At 37.0% G+C, this 14403-nt stretch overlaps 1 protein-coding gene and 1 long non-coding RNA gene across 2 annotated transcripts; both read left to right on the top strand.

Annotated features, from left to right (window-relative positions):
- The first annotated feature begins 1698 nt into the window (after positions 1–1698).
- Positions 1699–7169, top strand: LOC109171516 (lysosomal Pro-X carboxypeptidase-like). Its single transcript, XM_019320546.1, has 9 exons — positions 1699–2160; positions 2252–2438; positions 2543–2676; positions 2765–2877; positions 4735–4969; positions 5541–5696; positions 6079–6158; positions 6253–6302; positions 7026–7169. The coding sequence occupies exons 1-9, from the start codon at positions 1753–1755 to the stop codon at positions 7160–7162; spliced, it is 1500 nt and encodes a 499-aa protein (XP_019176091.1). The 5' UTR covers positions 1699–1752; the 3' UTR covers positions 7163–7169.
- Positions 7170–7250: 81 nt separating this feature from the next.
- LOC109171540 lies at positions 7251–12432 on the top strand. The gene is made up of 3 exons (XR_002052613.1): positions 7251–7287; positions 10188–10189; positions 12352–12432. It is a non-coding gene; the product is annotated as an uncharacterized LOC109171540 (long non-coding RNA).
- The last annotated feature ends 1971 nt before the right edge of the window (positions 12433–14403 follow it).

Genomic DNA, 14403 nt, shown 5'->3' with positions numbered 1-14403 from the left:
CAAACGAAATGACTCGGGTTAGCGACGGTGTTCGCGGAATCGGTGAACTTGGCTGGTTCCTTGATGGAACCGTCAACATATCCCAGGAGATCAAGTCCAACAAGATTAGCGTGGACTTACCGGCGCCATACTGGGAAATTTGCTAGTGTGAGTTTGATAGGGAAGTGTGTAGTAGCGTGAAGCTGGATGACTTCAGTGGTGGCCGGAGCAGTAGTTTGGGTGGTGGACGCCATTGAGTAGGAAGGAAGCAAGGGAGAGAGAAAAAAAAAATGTAGTTTCTTTCGTAGGAGATTTTAGGCTCTGGATACCATGTAAAGATTATGAACAAGTGATTTATTAATGAAATCACAGGCAGCTATAAATAGCTGTACAAATGAGAAAATATAGCTATCAGTTACAACAACTAGCCTAATGACTATTATACAGGAGCTAGCTAGACTAGGACTAAATATAATAACATAAGATATCAGTCACACATATCTTTAACATATTATATTTTAACAGTTCAGTTTCATTCATCCAGTCATGAGTTGTGAGAGCTACTAAAGTAACAATTGAAGGGTGAGAAATATGTATGAAAAATTCAAAAACTGAATTAGTTATTATAAAACACTTCAAGATTAAAGTCGTCATTATCCCTTTCAACAATAAACTTTATTTAAAATGAAAAATAGAATAAAATATCTAATGGCTCACCACAATAAATCAATAATTGCTAGTGGAAAACTCTGAAAAAGATGATATGTGCTTGTCTTGGATAGGGATGGTGTCGATGGGCACAAAGCTCATTGTAATTGTTTATATTGCTTTGATCATTCAGCACAATCATTTTAGTCGAGGGGAATTTTCTAACCAATAATTTTAATTTAGCCGACATAATCCCTACCTAAATACTCTCCGCACACTTCTTCAATTTATTATTATTATTATTATTTATTTATTTTGAAAATCAAACTTCCACATTATTATCAGAACAAAACTTTCATAATATGATCATTAACCATTGAGTTAAGTGCCGCAGAGCTTCTAACTGATAATTTGGTTTGACAGTATACTGAGATGATATATTATTTTTGTACTGAATGTACATTATTTTACAGTATACAAAATATGGTCCATACAACTTGTGTGGATCATGGTCCGCACAATAATAATTGCCTAAACTCACTGCATGTTTAACTTTTCAAGATCCATCGTTACCCGCTACCTACTATCACCCAAAAAAATTCGATTTGTACAAGGTGAATTCAAGTGAATGTCTACAGAGCGGATTGAAATTATCATCTATTTATGACCAGTTAAACAAATTATTGCACCCTAATTTCAAGGGTTTCACCACTTTGGTGCATGAGGTTAATCTTTTTGTAATAGCTACAAAAACTAAATTATTAATTGTTAATTTTTAAATTTATCAAGCAGCTTCATCACTAATTCGGCACAACAAGGCCCTGTTTGGTAAAATGGTTGTTAGCTATTAGCTGATTGTGTTAATTAGAGGGTATAAATAGTTGATAACATTAGCTGATTGGTGTTTAAAATTTTATAAAAGTCTTATTAATTAAACACACCTAATGAAATTAAAAAAAAAAAAAAAAACACCTAATAATGAAATCTCGTGAGATTGGTGCTTGGGTAAGAAATAAGAATAAATCACGCCAATCCCCGGGCCTAGTTTTAGTATAAATATTTGACATTAGGTAGAAGCTGAGATCATAGCTAGGCATCTCAGCCTTGAATTCCTTAATTATTGCCATGGAATGCTTAACACTTGTTATTCAATGTCTGTCTATTCTTCTTATTCTCTTCTCAACAACTTCCCTTTCTGAAACCCAACACAAAATTCCCAGCCTCACTCCGTTATACGCCTCCATCCAACGCCGCCAAGACTCTTCTTCTTCTGCCACCCAACTCCTTCTCCCTCCTGATTTCACAACCTATTATTACGATCAAACGTTGGATCACTTCAATTATAGACCTCAAAGCTATGCCACCTTCAAACAGAGATACATAGTTAACTCCAAGTACTGGGGTGGCGCCCAATCCAACTCCCCTATCTTCGCATGGCTCGGCGCCGAAACTTCGATCGACTATGATCCCATAGGCATCGGATTTCTCACTGACAATGCCGCTCGTTTTAAGGCCCTTCTTGTCTACATAGAGGTAATTGAAGAATGTGTTCAGTTTCGATTAAAAGTTTGAGTTCATAGTTAAAATGTAAATCCATATTTTATCTGGTAATATAATCATGCAGCATAGGTACTACGGGGAATCGATACCATTCGGGAACATGGAAGAAGCTCTGAGAAACGAGACCATTCGTGGCTATTTCAACTCCGCTCAAGCTTTGGCTGATTATGCACAAGTGCTGTTATATATAAAGAATAGTTACTCAGCCCAAGATTCTCCCATCATTGTTGTTGGAGGATCATACGGAGGAAGTACATACGAGATTATCTATTTTTTTTTTTTTTTTTCTATAGCAAGAGTTAATTTGGTGGTTTTGGCAGCAATTAAGTTTGAGTTTTGTAATTTTTTCTTGAAGTGCTTGCTTCATGGTTTCGGTTGAAGTATCCACACATTGCTTGGGGTGCGTTAGCTTCATCAGCTCCGGTTCTCTACTTTGACAATATTACACCACAAAATGGATACCATTCCATAGTGACAAAAGACTTTAGGGTAAGCACTCAAACTTTACGTCCTATATATCCTATCATATAATATGTTGATTTTTGCAAGCTTGAATTTTCTGAAAAGTTGGTTGCAGGAAATCAGTGAGAGTTGTTATCAAACTATAAAACAATCGTGGTCAATTATTGACACAATTGCTTCCCAGTCAAACGGCCTCTCCATTCTCAGTCGCAAGTTCAATCTTTGTCAGTAAGTATTAATTCTTGATCATATATATAGATTTTGAATCCGGTGCACACCCCTAGTCAGTCGAGCCCGTGAGCACATTTCCTGATTGTTGATTTTAATTTTTTGACGATTCAGATTGATTACCACTTGGATCACATGTTATACTGATTTTAGATGAAGCATGGGTCTTTTTGTCCTTAACCACTATATTTATTACTTTCCATTTCATTTATTTCCATGTTTATAAAGATTTGTAGCGTTATTTCAGCTCTCCTTAATCAATATTTCTCTCTCTTTCTCTTAGTAATTTTCTTTGGAATTTTACGGCGGTGTGTGCGTGGGTGCGGAATGGTGTGTGCGTTTTACTGTAACATGGCTCGTACATCATGGCGTGCTGGTTTTTTTCATAAAATTATGCGTTTTGGTATGTGCGTTTCGTGATACAGGCATGTACATTTTGGTTTGTGTTTTACTAGTTTCGGGCGTGTGCGAAACGTAGATATAGTATTGGGCTTGTTTTTTTTTTTTTTTTTTTTTTTTTTTTTTTTAAATTGTGGGGAATTTTACGATGGTGTGTGCAGGTGTGGAATGGCGTGTGCGGTTTTCTGTAACAGGAGGTGTACACCATGGCAAACTATAAAGCGCACACATCATTCCGCACCAACGCATGCACCGCCGTAAAATTTTTCCATAATTTAAAATTTTAGATGTACAAAATATAATTAATTATTACCATTGATAGGGTCCCTAATAATTTAAAATATCAATTTCCATTCATAATCTCCATAATATAATGCTTAAGATTCCAATTGAATTATATCCATAATTAAACATATATCTACAATTACTATTTAATCCTTTTGATTTAAATATATCTTTAATTACTTTCACAATCTCTTATAATCTCAACCATTTATGAAAAATGAATCAATGGATATCATGAGATCTCATGAGCTCATCTAGTATAGGAGTTGCACCAGATTCGAAGCCATATATATATATATATATATATATATATATATATATATATATAAAAGTATGGGATTCAATGAGATTCCTTAAGAGAGACATAAGAGTTCATCTCAGTCTTACATCTAGAAAAATCAGGCTTATCAGATCAAATTTGTTTAAAAAAAAAATACAATGACATTTTCGTAATTATCACCAACTTTTATTTTGTAAATTTGAACACTAAAATCTGTCATTGTCAGACTTTTCCAAGTTTTCACATGTAGTATTAACATTTTGCATATTTAGTATTAAAATTTGAACTTGCAGAAATGCGAAAGTGCATTGCACTTAGGGTTTTGATTTTAGAGTTTATGACTGAGTTTTTACTTTTGTTTACCATATTTACATATTTAATTATTAAAGATTGCATATTTAAGTGTTCAAGTTTACACAGTAAGGTTATGATAATTACAAAAATGTCACCTTTTTTTTTTTTTTTTTTTTTTTTTTAAATGTGATCAGATCCATCAAATTTTTATAGATATAAGGTTGAGATTGGTTCTTATTTATCTCCTATGGTGTGTTTGTGTGTGTGTGTGTGCGCGCGCGCGCAGGCCTTAACCCATTCTTCAAAGCTTTTAGGCAAAAATTTGTGTCAGATCGTGACCGATCGGGTCAAAAATTTGTATGAGATCGTGACCGGTCGGGTCAAGATGAAAATGTAATATTTATAAATAAGTATTACATTTTTCCTCACAAGTAATGTTTCTTTATAAGTATAAATATTTTATTTTTGATTAGTATTACATTTTTCAACATAAATATTACATTTTAATCTTGACGTGACCCATCTCACAATTATGATCCCTGAGACGATAAACTCACATGATAGTCACTCAAACTTTTATCGTGTGTGTTGATATCTAGGGACTTAACCTCGTCCTGGGAGTTAAAGGGTTACTTGAGTTCAATATACACTGAAGCTGCTCAATATGATGCACCGCCAAAATATCCAGTGGCAGAGGTGTGCAGTGGCATAGACGGCGCGCCTATAGGGGCTGATATTCTTGATCGAATATACGCCGGTGTCGTCAGTCGTAAAGGGAATCAAAGTTGCTATGTTCTTTACACCGACATTGATATTTCGGGATGGAGATGGCAAGTAAGTATACATTTTCTCATTTTTAGTGAAGGTTAATATGTGATGGAATTAATTGACCAGACCTAAACCAAAGCCTTCTAAATAAAACAAATAATAAGAATAAAATAATGAAGACAATAAAGAAATAAGACAACTATTTTGCTTGAAGATCTCTTGGATAAATGTTTGTGTAATATAAAGATGTGTAAGAGACAATATGTTTTCGTCTTTCCTAATTAACCGTACCAGGCCTAATTATAATAATAGGATACCCCTTGGGACTAGGTCAAGGTTCAACCTACTCCCTTTCGGGCTTGGAGATGACCTGGGAGCGAGGTTGGCCAGGGCTAGACCCCGGGTCCTTCGTGTCTTTCCCGAGCAGCTATTCTCCCCTGGCCTTGTTCTCCGGCCCTCCATGCCATGCTCAGGGAGCTATCGTTCCCGGGTCTTGCTCTCTGATATATCGTGCCTCACCCGGACCTTGTTCTCTAGTCTTTCGCATCCCACCTAGGCCTGCATACTTAGACTTTTCTTCTTGGGTCAATATATAATGATACAACTTGGTTGAGAAATGAGAGATTTTGGTGTGCAGACTTGTAGTGAATTGGTGATACCGATTGGGTGCGGCAACGGAGACACCATGTTCTATCCAGCTCCTTTCGACCTACAACGATACTCTCAAGGTTGCATTAATCTCTTCCATGTTCCACCTCGACCACATTGGATCACAACTTATTACGGCGGACATGTATGTTCTTCAAATATTTTTTTCCAAAACGATTTTTCCAACTGTCCTAAACTTTTGATGAAAATGTAATATTTTTTCCACATTAGATCCTTATAAATAATGTTGCATTTATAAATGAAAATGTAATACTTTTGATTAAAAATGTAATACTTTTACATCAAAATATAAAAGTATTACATTTTTCTTCAAAAGTATTACATTTTTCCATACAAGTAACAATATTTTATTCTTGATTTAGTATTATATTTGCTAGTATAAGTATTACATTTCATCTTGACCCGGACTATCTCACAGACAAGAATATGTGAGACGGTCTCACACAAATTTTTGCCCTGATTTATATATCGTTTTATGAGTATTGTATGACAAATTAAAATTGCAGGATATTAAACTAGCTTTGAGCAAGTTTGGTAGCAACATCATTTTCTCCAATGGACTAAGAGATCCATATAGTAGTGGAGGGTAACTTATAATGGCATTCTTTTAAGTTTCCTATTTTTTTAAAATCAATATTCATATGTTATGTTATTCTTTTTTATTTCTTGTATATTGACAGGGTTTTGAAAAGCATATCAGATACTATACTCGCCGTCTATACCCGTAATGGTATGTTAGTTTGTGTGTGTGTGTGTGTGTGTGGCGGGGGGGGGGTGGCAAGTTCTGAAAAATAAAAATAAATAAAAATAAAGAAAGAAATTAGGCATTAATTTGAGATGATCAATAGTTCAAGATTTCTCTTAGAAAATAGTGACAATTTTATAATTATTGAAGACTTTGAAGGTGCACGGAAAAAATTTTCATAGTGCATCTAATAATATGTAACAGTGCATCAAGATATTTAAATTGCACTCGAGTCAGATGCACTTTAAGATATCAACATATGCACAGTGAATCTTTGCCTAAGTACACTTAATTATGAAATTTGCCAAAATCACGAATTTTTCATAGAACTTTTTTCCTTAACTTTGAGGCGTAATCACCCCATATCAACGGCTAACATTAGTCCATATTTTTACACAAAGTATTATTCTTATATGATCCTAATTAATATATATATATATATATATATATATATATATATATATATGTCACCAATACTTTTATATAAGGTACAATCATGAATACTTTCATATTTGTATCAAGTATTATTGATAATGATTTTCCAGTCATATCCAAACCAATTATGTATGATATACAATTATACATAATTGTAACTAGTATAAAAAGAACGGGGTAAATTGCTACCATAAACAAATTTATATAATGAGGCCGGGTAAAGTATGTATATGACAAGTTGATAAAAGTACAATTTTGTTTGCTGTGCTGTAGGGTCTCACTGTTTGGACTTACAAGGGGAGAGAGAAACGGATCCAGACTGGTTAACTGAGCAACGGAAAACAGAAGTTGAGATAATACAACGTTGGATAACCAATTACTATGCTGATCTTCAAGCACTCAAGAAATAGAAGGCAACAATATTTTATTGAATTATATATATATATATATATATATATATATATATATATACCAATTACAGTTGTGAGCAGATAATATATAAAATAAAAGTGTAATTTTTCACCGGACAAACTCAGTTATGGATGTTTTTAACAGAGGCAGCTGATCAAGGTGATAATGAGGCTACACAATGAAAGGGCAACATGGGTTTTTCCTATCTTTCTAATAGTTCGTTGTAACCGTTTTTCCCTCCTCTTCTATCTGCTATGTTAGCTTCTGTATATAAGATGGCTTCCATCTTCTCTGTAACACATTTTTACCATCAATGAAGTTCTCTCTTCCATTTCTTACTTAGCTCTGCATCACTTCTCATCATGGTATCAGAGCGGAGATTCGGCTCGTATGCCGCCGCAGTCTCCGGCAACGGTGATGCTTCTCAGTCGCCAAACATCACCACTCCGATCACTCAATCGCAAGTACCGGTCGTTCCAGGATCGACTCCACTGGAGAATCAGTCGCAGAGGTTCCACGCCGATGATCAGGACAGTCCGTTCATCCTAAGCGCCAACGATAGTCCTTCCACCGTTCTCGTCAATCCGCCATTACTAGGAAGCTCCAACTACAGCAGTTGGTGTATTTCTATGAGAATAGCCCTAGAAGTGAAGAATAAATGGGGACTTATTGACGGAAGTGTCGCAACTCCATCCAGAGATCATCCGCAATTCTCCATTTGGCGTCGATGCAATTTGCTGGTCTGCGCATGGTTATTCAAGTCCGTCCATTCTCAGATCGCTCAAAGTGTAATGCATTTTGACAAAGCAAGAGATATCTGGGAGGATCTGAGACGGAGGTTCTCTCAGCGTGATGCTCAGCGCATCTCTATTCTACAGAGTGAAATTTATAGCATGAAGCAAGGTTCTCTAACAGTTTGCGAATATTACACCAAAAGCCGTACTCTGTGGGAGGAATTAAACAATCTGAGGCCAATTCCTACCTGCAAATGCGCTCCACGTTGTGCCTGTGACCTCTTCATTGACGAAATCCGAAAGGAGAAGGAAGTCGATCAGGTAATCCGTTTTTTACAAGGATTAAACGATGAATACAATACTTTGAAATCGAACGTGCTTGTTCTCGATCCTTTGCCTGAAGTTTATAAGATATATGTTATGGCTGAGAAGCTAGAAAGGCAAATCACTCTAACTAATCTGAGTATGGGAAACATAGACATCATCCACTCAAATGCAGTCCAGGATAATCAAGGATCTGCTATTGGAGATCATGTGGCAGCAGTTCCAAATTTCTATAATGGAAAAAGGTCTAATGCATCTAAGCCTAAATGCACGTTTTGTGGCATGATGGGACATACGGTGGAGAAGTGTTATAAAAAACACGGCTATCCCCCAGGATGGATTCCGGGATATAAATCCAAAGGAAAATCCAATTCCAGTGTTAGTTCGAACACTAGTGCAGCTGTAGCAGATCTAGGCGTTACGCCTGATCAATTGCAAAAACTAATGGCCTTCATTCAGACTCAAACACCAGCAGGACAATCCAATTCTAGTTTTAGTTCGAATACCAGTGCAGCAGTTGCTTTGGTGCCAAAATTTGATGATATCAAGTTCACTGATGAAGGCAAGTATCTTAATCTTAACTCTGTTAATTCTGTTACTTTGTGCTCAGATTCATGGATTGTTGATTCGGGGGCTACGAACCATATTGTGTGTTCCCTTGATTACTTTACTGCCTACAATAAAGTTGATGGCATTGCAGTACATCTACCTACTGGACAAACTATCAATGTTGAGCACACAGGAGATATTGAAATTGACAGTGGCCTATGGCTAAGAGAAGCACTACATATCCCCTCGTTCAAGTTTAATATTATATCTGTGAGTAAACTACTTAAAGACACTACACATACTCTAACTTTTGTGGATGGACAGTGTCTCATTCAGGGGATTGGTCTGATGGCTGGTTTAGCTAAAGGAAATGGGGGATTATACCTGTTGAAGAAGCCTCCAAAGAAGCCTGAAAAGAAAGCTCCAATGCAGTGTAACAGCGTAGATGTTTGGCATCAAAGACTAGGCCATTTTCCTATTAGTAAATTGCATTTGTTTACTGAAATTGATGTTTCAAGAAATAAAAATCTGGCATGTGATGTGTGTCATTTGGCTAAGCAAAAACGTTCTCCTTTTCCTTTGAGTACAACTACTTCAACTGCCTGTTTTGAGCTTGTCCATATGGACATTTGGGGGCCATTTCCGTTTTGTTCCTTAGGGGGGGAACGATACTTTTTAACCATTGTGGATGACTACTCTAGATTCACCTGGTTACATTTAATGACAACAAAATCTGAAGCTAGGCACTTCATACGCAAGTTTCATGCTTATGTCCTTACTCAATTTGGTATTTTGATTAAGGTGATTCGCAGTGATAATGGGCAGGAGTTTCTTATGGATGAGTTCTTCACTGCAAATGGGATCATTCATCAAAAGTCTTGCGTTAACACACCACAACAGAATGCTATAGTAGAGCGGAAACACCAACATATACTCAATGTTGCCCGATCTCTTCGCTTTCAAGCTAGTCTCCCCTTACAGTTTTGGGGGCATTGTGTTCTGCATGCAACTTTCTTAATCAATAGACTGCCGTCTCCAGTTATTGATTGGGAAAGTCCATATCAAAGGTTATACAAGAAGCCTCCAGATATTCAAAACCTTAAAGTCTTCGGTTGTCTTTGTTACGCTGCTACCTTGGCTCACAATCGACACAAAATGGCTCCAAGGGGGAGAAAATGTATTTTCATTGGTATTCCTGCAGGGATTAAAGGATATTTGCTGTATGATGTGGGGGATAGCTCTATTTTCGTTTCCAGAGATGTAACGTTCTATGAGAACCAATTTCCTATGCACACAATTGACAAGCAAGGTGGTGAAAATCAGTGGCTTGAGCAGCCTTCTCTTCCTCACATTCCCATTGATAGTCCTTTGGACTTTCACTTGCATGACAGAGGTATTTCCAGTCCTGATCAGCCAGTGGTGTTTGAAGAATCATCAACATCAGATGTTCATACCCATGCTCCCAGTGGTGATCATCTAGTTCATGGCCAACCAAGTGATGACCTGCAACCTGCTTTAAGCTCATCTTCTGATTTTGAGGCACCTGTTTCCCAGTCTCATAACTCTGAGAATGCCGAGACAACTCTTAGTCGCAGTTCTGATGACCAGAATGATGATATGGTGATTGATGAATCTCTTTTACAGCTTAGAAGATCAGAAAGGCTTCGCCGTGCTCCCACAAAATTGTACGATTACTACTGTGATCCAGTAACACAGGCAGGATCCTCCCCACACCTGCTATCCAGTGTGATATCTGATGAAAAGCTTACCAAGTCTCACAAACGCTTCTCTATGGCTATCATATCTGTTGATGAGCCAAAATCTTATAGTCAGGCCATACAACATGACTGTTGGAAAAAAGCAATGGCAACCGAGATCAAAGCACTACAGGAGAATAATACATGGGAGTTAGTTGATTTACCCCCCGGCAGGACTCCCATTGGATGCAAATGGGTGTACAAGACCAAGCTTAGAGCAGATGGTTCTATAGAACGTTACAAGGCCAGGCTAGTCGCGAAGGGATTCACTCAACAACTGGGAATTGACTACATAGAGACATTCTCACCAGTTGCTAGACTTACAACAATTCGGATTTTTTTGGCTATTGCTGCATCGCGTGGCTGGCATATACATCAACTTGACATAAATAATGCCTTTCTTCATGGCAGTTTGGATGAAGAAGTATACATGAAACTGCCACCCGGTTTCCAGGGAACTAAGCCAGGACAAGTTTGCAGGCTAATACGTTCTCTTTATGGCCTTAAACAGGCTAGCCGTCAATGGAACTCCAGATTGACTACTGCCTTGGCTAGCAAAGGTTTTACACAATCCAAATCCGATCCTTCTCTATTCATGAAAGGGCATGGTGAGCAATTCGTTGCAATCCTAATATATGTTGATGACATCCTAGTTACAAGCCCCCAGATGGTTCCAATTCATGAGCTTAAAGTATTCCTTGATGATACATTCAAAATCAAGGATCTTGGCTGCCTAGGCTATTTTTTGGGCATTGAGGCTCACGTTACCAGTAGAGGTCTAAACATCTGCCAGAGGAAATATGCTTTAGACATCCTCTCTGAGTCCGGTTTCTTGGCTTGCAAGCCCGTAAGCACCCCCATGGTTGCAGGCCAACAGCTACAAAAAGATGGAGGCAGTATGCTAGCAGATCCTGCCTCTTATAGGCGTCTCGTTGGTCGACTCCTATATCTCACGGCCACGAGACCGGATATCACGTACGCTGTGCAACAGCTCAGCCAATTCGTGGATTCACCAAAACACGAACACTTAGTAGCTGCCCATCGCGTGCTACGTTACATAAAAAGGGCTCCTAGACAAGGCATCTTCTATCCCAGAAATAATGAACTGCTGCTCCACGTTTTCTCCGATTCCGACTGGGCAGCATGTCCAGAAACTCGCAAGTCTATCACGGGGTTCTGTATATTCCTTGGCTCGGCTCTCGTATCCTGGAAAACAAAGAAACAGCCTACCGTTTCCAGATCGTCCTCCGAAGCGGAATACAGAGCTCTTGCAGCTACTATCTGTGAAACACAGTGGATTAAGACCTTGGTTGGTGATTTGCAGGTTGAACTGTCCAGACCAGCTGCTGTGTTTTGTGATAGTAAATCCGCCATCGCCATTGCGGAAAATCACGTTTTTCATGAGCGAACGAAGCATATCGAAATCGATTGCCACATTGTTCGTGAAAAAATTAATCAAGGACTCGTAAAGCTTTTATCTGTCTCATCTTCGGGGCAAATTGCGGATGGATTTACCAAGCCTCTCCCGGCTTCTCTCTTTCACTTATTCTTATCTAAGCTGGGTGTTCAAAACCTCCACACTCCAGCTTACGGGGGGGTAACAGAGGCAGCTGATCAAGGTGATAATGAGGCTACACAATGAAAGGGCAACATGGGTTTTTCCTATCTTTCTAATAGTTCGTTGTAACCGTTTTTCCCTCCTCTTCTATCTGCTATGTTAGCTTCTGTATATAAGATGGCTTCCATCTTCTCTGTAACACATTTTTACCATCAATGAAGTTCTCTCTTCCATTTCTTACTTAGCTCTGCATCACTTCTCATCAGTTTTATTGGTTGATGTTGTCATAATGTCATGTAATGTTAAATTTGTTTGAAAAATTAGTAAAAATTGACATTTTAAGTGGATATTTTAAAATATTAATTTGAGTGGATATACTTTCAATATGGATCATGTAAAGTTTTTATTCATATTCTGGTAGTTGAGAAGATAAACTTGATATATTATATGCTTAAACGAGTATAGAAATAAGAAAGCGATCATCAAATGTACTCATTAAATTGAGAAAATTAGCTAGAGTTTGGGAAGGTTTTTAAGTAGCTTTGACGTTCTACTAAGATGCTTCATTAAAGATTATTGACTTAATTATTGTCTTCATACATCCCAATGAAAATTGGATCGTATGTCTAACAATAAGTTCATAAAATTCCACAAGTATTAATTTTGTATTTGTTCATATAAATTCATATGTTCAAATTATTCAACATTTGGTTGTGCAACATATTTATGAAAATGTTGTAACAATATTAAGGAATTTATTAGAATAAAAAGCATTTAACTCGTGGTGCACTGTCATTTAATAAATTCAGTGATTAATAGAGTCTTTTATTCTCTTCAAAATTGACCCTGGGTTATTAAGTAAGACTCAAGACAATTTTTGTGAGACATAAAAGTAAGACTCATAATGTTCAGTTCATTTAAAGTGGACCTTGAAGTTATCTAAGAAGTTATGGTGTATGTTTAAGATTCCAAATTTATGGGCTTAGATCTTTGATTTATTGTCTAAGTTATTGGAATGCATCTGTGACTTGACTATCTATTGGCTATTTTGATCAGTGGGAGTGACAGACATGTCAACTCCATGCTCTTAGCTGTTAGAGGTAGTGCTTATGTTAACTTATAAAGAAGTCATAGAATATAGTTAGCATTATGATAACCTTATGAATTGTAGACACATAATCTGAATGTTATTTTTGGACCAAAATTCACATGTAATGTGAACTCTTGTCTATGGTATAAAAATGGTAGATATTAACAATCCATTCACAAAACTAGGACTAATGAAACAGGGTCAAATTACAACTGATAAGAGACAAACTAGAGCTCAATCGTTATCAAGAAACACAAGAAAGGATAAAAGATGTTTCGAAAATTGAAAAGGATGCAGATACAAGTATCAAGTAAGAACGATGCTGTGTTTAAAATACACCGAGAATCTGGCAAGAGCTAGGTAGAAGGAATGAACTCCATAAACCTCGTGACTTGGTGGAACTATGGCATTGTACCATGACGAAACATTCTAGAGGCTTACAAGAACTACATGAGCTACAATTTTGGAGAAAAGTATGAAGGTTTAGTTCGAGAAAGACCACTCCGAGAGGTCAGAGATTCAATCAAGAATGAACTAGACTTCGACAACATGCTCAAGAAGCAAAAGGAACGAGATGATAAATAAAGGATGGAAGCACGACAGGTGAAACTAAATCTTTTGAACATGTAATGATCCATTTAATTTCAGTACTCTTCATTTTGTAATTTGCTCTTTATAAATGAAAGTCTGTTTTTGCACATATCTTAAAGTTCTCCATGCCTTCAAATTCAGTAAGCTTTATAGAACTTGATGTAAACTCACCTATAGGGCTGTTTTGTAATAAACTTTCCTTTAAAGGATATTCTTCAACCTTGTAGTAAGAGTGTAGGTTTTGACATCATCAAAAAGGGAGAAATTGTTAGAACAAGTGTAATTAGTTTTTGATGATACAAAACTGTCTAGGATTGTAGACCCCTATTTTTCTTTCATAGATAGGTCTCTTGTGACAAACGAAAGTTACTGTAACTCAACGTTTGATTCACACCATGAGGTGTATGAATCTCACTCGAGACTAGCATAATAGGTCTACATGAAGACTTGAAGACGACAAGATGATCGAAAGATGCTTCCAGGCGAAAGATGGATTGAGCAAGTCTCGGATAGACTTCTTTTGACAAAAAAAGATCTCTCATCAAAGAGAAAGGACGAAAGATAAAGTCAAATCTTTCGACCAACATCTCTGAGTGAACAAGCAAAGACAGACTTGTAAAAGACAACATTCATTTAA

The sequence above is a fragment of the Ipomoea nil genome, unplaced genomic scaffold (assembly GCF_001879475.1).
Source record: "Ipomoea nil cultivar Tokyo-kokei standard unplaced genomic scaffold, Asagao_1.1 scaffold0143, whole genome shotgun sequence".
Classification (NCBI taxonomy): Eukaryota; Viridiplantae; Streptophyta; class Magnoliopsida; order Solanales; family Convolvulaceae; genus Ipomoea; species Ipomoea nil.
The sequence above is the reverse complement of the archived record's forward strand: the minus strand, read 5'-3'. Positions and strand labels throughout refer to the sequence as shown.